At 40.1% G+C, this 6444-nt stretch overlaps 1 protein-coding gene across 1 annotated transcript in view; it reads right to left on the reverse strand.

Moving 5' to 3' along the window:
- Window positions 1-6048, reverse strand: part of LOC107548922 (uncharacterized) — a 78343-nt gene extending 72295 nt beyond the window's left edge. The window contains exon 1 of the mRNA XM_016229796.1: window positions 5891-6048. Coding sequence (XP_016085282.1) covers window positions 5891-5893 — 3 coding nt within the window. The 5' untranslated portion in view covers window positions 5894-6048. The remainder of the gene's footprint in view (window positions 1-5890) is intronic.
- Between the last annotated feature and the right edge of the window lie 396 nt (window positions 6049-6444).

Consider the following 6444-nt stretch of genomic DNA (forward strand, 5'->3'; position numbering starts at 1 on the left):
GTTTTTTGTTTGTTTTTAGAGAAAAGGTCGTTGGCGGGGGGGGGGGGCGGCACACATGGACGATTTGTTCACAATATGATCTACAACATGCTTAATTAAACTAATTAATTCTCAGGTAAAATCATGTCTACTTCAATAAATCCTGAATAAGGGAATGTGGATTAAGACATGGCTGAGTGGCAGTTTCTAAATGATACACGTTCATATGAATGAAATGCATACAAAGACCTGACTTACAGGGTCGGCCCTGTAACAGCTTAGCTTCTAAACTTCAAGTGTCTCCTCAAAATAAATCCCATCTAATTTTAATCAGTCTTTCCCTGAAATCCAAACCTGTAGATGGGACCCCATCTAAACTCACTGGCACATAATCAGTCAAATACACAACTCAAATCCTGAGTCCTTAAGTCTTTAGGGTTAATCTCCAGAACGGTGTACAACTTCAGAGCGGTTGCATTGAGATCAAAGCCTATTCATGAGCTAAACACAAAAAACTTTGACTTTTGGCCCTCTGCCACTGATGGATTGAGTCCTGGTCTCTTCTATTGTGAAGCAAGACTCCATTGGCTGAGAGCTGGATTGTGTGGCGACACTGTCTGGGGCTGAACTCAGCAGGATGTGACAGTGTAAGGTCATGTGGAAGGGGTTACGTAGATTGGGTGATTGGATTAGCTATTCACGTGGTGGACTGTCATGATTTTGCCTTTTGGCTTGTGCCAAAGTCAATGTTTGACTTTGGCACAAGCAATGGTTACCAACCATGAAGATAAACACAATTTAGAAGATCACCTGACAACATAGTATGTTCAGTTACCCTTTACACATCCTATAAATTTAGACTTCAACCTAACCTAGATTTGTACTTCTAATGGCAATTATATTGAACAACTTTCTGTGTAAGCTAACAGGTCAGTGAGAATAGTATGAGCAAGTTTCAGTTAATGGTGACTTTCCCAACTTAGGTAACTCAGGTAGCCTGTGTTATCACAGTAATTATGGACACAACAATTCTGGCCACTGCTAAAAAAGATCATGGAGTGAAAAGGACAGTGGGAATTCACCTAAACGTGTGTTTACATGTTGTCACTAAAATGTGTGCACATGTTTATATTTATGGTCCTCCTTTTCGTCCTTTCCTCTACAAATGAACCATTCATTTCCCCCTCAAATGGTCCACACAGAACGGTTTTCTTTCCTTCCTAGTGTGTTAAAGGGGTCATCGGATGCTCATTTTGCACAAGTTTATATGATTCTTTAGGGTCTTAATTAAAAGTCTATAACATACTTTGGTTAAAATTTCTCAATGTTAGTGTAAAAAACACCTTTTTAAACCGGATTTTAAAATAGGGATTTAAAAAAAAAAAAAAACACTGGATTTATAAGTATAGGATGGATGTGTACACACACTTCCAACATACATTTATGTTCAAACAACTTGAAAAGTGAATTTTGCATTTTCACATTCTTGTCTGACTACTTACATTGAGGCCATATCTACACAGGTAATGGCATTAATGACAATTTACTAAAAAATGGAGACAGCCTGTAACTTCAGCGTGTGAGGTGATGAAATGGCAAAAAAATGACTGATGATTAGCATCAATGCCTCAAAGGAAACAATTCAAAGCTTGATCAGATACATTCCAGTTTGGTTACTACAGTGTACGCAGGAGGAAATCTCTTAGCATTGCATAGTACTCTCTTGCTACTCCACATGTAACGGATGTAACGACTGTCCCAAAGATGACCAGTGCACAGTGATTTGCAGGCATGTAGGACAAAATTAACCCTAAAGGTCTTTAGTCAACATTCCTGAACTCTGTCTGAATCCCATTACATCACAATGACATTAAAAATGCTTCCTTTTTACTCAGACATCTGTTATCTGTTCAAACTAAAAACGATTCAAAATCAAGCCGACTATCCTAAACATGCTGGATGATCTATCTTTAAATATCACTACATCAGAGCACTCTTGCTGCGTAACGAACATGTGGCCTTGCAGGGTCAAATTTTAGAACCTGTAAATCACATATGAAGCTAAATCGGTTAGCCTATCCAGCCAATCTGGGACTATCTATCTATCTAGGACTATCCAGCCAAACATTAGCAGGATTTGGTATGGACCTGACTATAACCAAATGTCACAATCTGAGTGCTGAACTAACATGACGTTTTGTTTATTTAGTAGTGAGAATGATGGGAGCAGTGGTTTTCTGTTCATATCTAGCATAACAGACAGAAAGGAACAGAAGGGAGCAAGAGAGAGCGAGAAAGAGAATGCTGTGATCATGTTTTATACTCCGTATTGAACAGGTCTGATCAGGAGAAGCATCGCGAACATTCCTCTACCTCAGCAATATAAAGAGCAGCCATGAGATCTGCCTTACTGTTATCACACAAACACACACATATATATTTTTTTTAATTAGGACAACCATCGACTTCTATTGTGTGTGTGTGTGTGTGTATATACAGTGGGTACGGAAAGTATTCAGACCCCCTTAAATTTTTCACTCTTTGTTATATTGCAGCCATTTGCTAAAATCATTTAAGTTATTTTTTTTCCTCATTAATGTACACACAGCACCCCATATTGACAGAAAAACACAGAATTGTTGACATTTTTGCAGATTTATTAAAAAAGAAAAACTGAAATATCACATGGTCCTAAGTATTCAGACCCTTTGCTCAGTATTTAGTAGAAGCACCCTTTTGATCGAATACAGCCATGAGTCTTTTTGGGAAAGACCCAACAAGTTGCTGAACTAACATGACGTTTTGTTTATTTAGTAGTGAGAATGATGGGAGCAGTGGTTTTCTGTTCATATCTAGCATAACAGACAGAAAGGTTATCACACAAACACACACATATATTTTTTTTTAAATTAGGACAACCATCGACTTCTATTGTGTGTGTATGTGTGTATATACAGTGGGTACGGAAAGTATTCAGACCCCCTTAAAATTTTCACTCTTTGTTATATTGCAGCCATTTGCTAAAATCATTTAAGTTATTTTTTTTCCTCATTAATGTACACACAGCACCCCATATTGACAGAAAAACACAGAATTGTTGACATTTTTGCAGATTTATTAAAAAAGAAAAACTGAAATATCACATGGTCCTAAGTATTCAGACCCTTTGCTGTGACACTCATATATTTAACGCAGGTGCTGTCCATTTCTTCTGATCATCCTGGAGATGGTTCTACACCTTCATTTGAGTCAAGCTGTGTTTGATTATACTGCCACTGTATATATATATATATGAACACACACGCACATACACTAATCTTCAAAGTTTGGAGTTTTAGTAAGATAAGTAGCACAACTGTTTTAAATAGTTGATAATCACAATAAATGTTTCTTGAGCACCAAATCAGCATATTAGAATGATTTGATGATCTTCACACACACACACACACACACACACACACACACACACATCAGACAAATCTGCCCACTAGCAAAATACAGCCTCACATTTACAAAGAGACGCCTACACATTAAATATCATAGACAAGGTGTTTGTTATTACTGTTGAGACCCCCTAGTCATAAAGAGCCCTGCAGCTGCCTTTCTCATGAAACCCCTGAAGAACAGTGATGAAATTCTTCAGTTAAGAGTCTTAGAAGCATGCGGCGTTACTCGAAAGGGTTAAAGTTTAACACATCAGAGCAGGCCTCTACCTGACAACAGATCCGGACAAACCTCAGACCTCTCTGAAACATCGGAGTAAACCTGCTCTTCAAACACGACTTCTAGATAACCCAGTGACCCTTGGACAAATGTCTCCACAGCAAGGTGGGTCAAATTAAAGATTGCCTCACTGCCAAGTTGTCTTGAGACAAAAAAGGACACAATAAATGGGCCTAATTTAAGCCTCCAACATCTTGACAAGCAGTGGTGGGTTTAAATGAATGAGCGGGAGGCTCTTTTACTTTTAAACGCATTTGTTTCCAGTTACCTCTACAGCTATTGTAAGCTACAGATGACTGAGCCAGAGCTGCAGTGTTTCCTGAAAAACTGAACCATATGCAGCTTGGCCGGTTTGAGGGATTGGATGTTTAGATTGACTTTGTAAATTGTACCCAGCTCACTCAATTACAAGGACAAAGCGATTGCTCACAGGACAAGCCCATCAGTGCTCTTGGAGACGATACACTCCAGGTCAGAGGAAGTTCCTAGTAAAGGGTAAGAACTAGGGCTTAACGATTTTGGAAAATAATCTAATTGCGATTTTTTTACCAATATTGCGATTGCGATTTAATATGCAATTATTTTTTTAAAGCTCTTTATGTTCTGTATTATTCAACAAAGACAAGCTATAAATCATTGTGAAAAAAACACCTGCATCACTTGAAACACTGAAAAATATCATAGAGAGAATAACTTATTATTATTATTATTCTCTCGCTGTTATTTATTTATTTTTTGTGGGTTTCATGCTGTCCGCTAAGGCATAGGACACACACGGGCTTTCCTCCTTACCAACGACATTAAACACCGTGTTTACACCGGATGCGAGCGGCAAAATACAGTAGAACCCATTATAATCAGTGACACTGTCTACACGCAACACGACAAAACCCGACATTAAACTGATGCCTTGTTCTATTTATGACGTACTGACACAAAGTTAAAATGATTTGCAACGGTCACTTTGTCGCATCCAGTGTAGAGCTGTTGCGGCGCGACGCAACAACTGTAGCGTAGTGAAGCCGAGAGCAAGATATGCCTCGTCATATTTTCTGCATTTAGCTTTTGAATGACGGACGTCTCCTTATGCTTTCTCTCGCCGTACTCTGATGTCATACACTGATCGATCTTCAAGTCGAACACACCTCTTTACTCTTGCATGTCACGTGACTGTGTAATCGCAGCCTCTGCGATTGAAAAATCGCATTATTTCATATCGTGATATTATCGCAAATGCAATTAATCGTTCAGCCCTAGTAAGAACTACGAATGTTTGTGGTTCAATGAGCAGATGTAGCACAGCGCAACCTGCTCGGAGCGTAATTGTGGTTTGGACTGATGAATGAGCATATGAGTATACTAATAACAATGTACTTCTACTCCAAACACTTCATTTTGCCCCTCTTTCGCCTCTCATTCTTTCCTTCTGGGCTCACTTTCAATATCAACCCGGCAAATCCAAACACAAAAGATGAAGCTAAATTGAATCCACACATGTCCGTGTTTTCAAACCCGATGAAGAGGAAGAAAATATGGTTTCAGATGAAACAAATCGCCTTCATTCTTCACCTTCAAGGCAGCAGTCACCATTAAGAGAACGAAAGGCCAAGAGTGTTGTACACACATACACACTTTCCTTCCTCTTTGCATGGTTGACCTCTTTATAGGCTCACTGAGATGTAAAGGAGACGAGTGTAATGGAGAGAACAGCTGGCGTGACAGGCCTGAGCACACACACATTTGGAAGACCCCAATAGTCATGAAGAGAGGTCACACACAGACACAGTCAAACCGGCTGTATGAACCCTACAGAAAAACAGCAGCACGCAGTCAGCTCTCAGCAGAGCGTATTCATGCTGAATCCACAGTTTCACTCTCCTTGGCTGCTTTACCTGCGTCAAGGTCAGTACAGACCACCAACACACACTCTAACCATTTATTCATTAAAAACACACAGTGACTAAAGGTCCTGTTCACGTATAACATGGATAACAAGCACACTACATCACCACAGATATGTTCCCCCATAGCTAAAGTGTATTCTCACACTTTTGTTTAAGTCAATCAGCAGCACAGTAAAACTCAGTAAAAACAGTAACAGTACCCCCCTGTCTCTCACCCCTCCCTCATCTCAACCTCTAAGGTAAAGACATTAGCACCTCAGAACTCCAGAGTTGTCTGTACTCACCATGCTGTAGGCTGATTGTTCTTCCTTTCATTAGATTCATTTTCCAGTGAGTCCGGCGGCCTCCCGTGCCGTGGTTGAGTGTGGGTGTGCGTGCATGTGTGCTGCTGAGTGGGCAAGTTTGTGTGTGTGTTGTGCACTAACCCTTCCAAACTGCAGGTCTCCGACACACTGACACACTCTCCAACACACTGCAGCAGCTCACGAGTTAGAGACCGCCCACTCACCCTCTGTCCCCTCCCCTCTCACACTGCCTTGCCTGTCTGTCACTCAGAAAAAATCTGTCCACACCTACAACTCAAAGACCCTCCCAATCACACTCTACATAAGCTGCTGGAGCAAAACAGACACAAGGGAAAAATAGTGTCAATACAATATGCAAAACTGTTTGCTTACCAACTTTCTTCAAAATATCTTCTTTAATGTTTCACAGATGAAACAAAAGCCCTATTCGGACGGGACTAGTTTTCCAGGAGGACATTAGAGAAATTTGTATACTTTTGCAACCAGAGCAAATTACCTACCATTATTCAGCAAACACTGTGGTCCTGTCTGTG

The sequence above is a fragment of the Sinocyclocheilus grahami genome, unplaced genomic scaffold (assembly GCF_001515645.1).
Source record: "Sinocyclocheilus grahami isolate Dianchi unplaced genomic scaffold, SAMN03320097.WGS_v1.1 scaffold358.1, whole genome shotgun sequence".
Taxonomy (NCBI): Eukaryota; Metazoa; Chordata; class Actinopteri; order Cypriniformes; family Cyprinidae; genus Sinocyclocheilus; species Sinocyclocheilus grahami.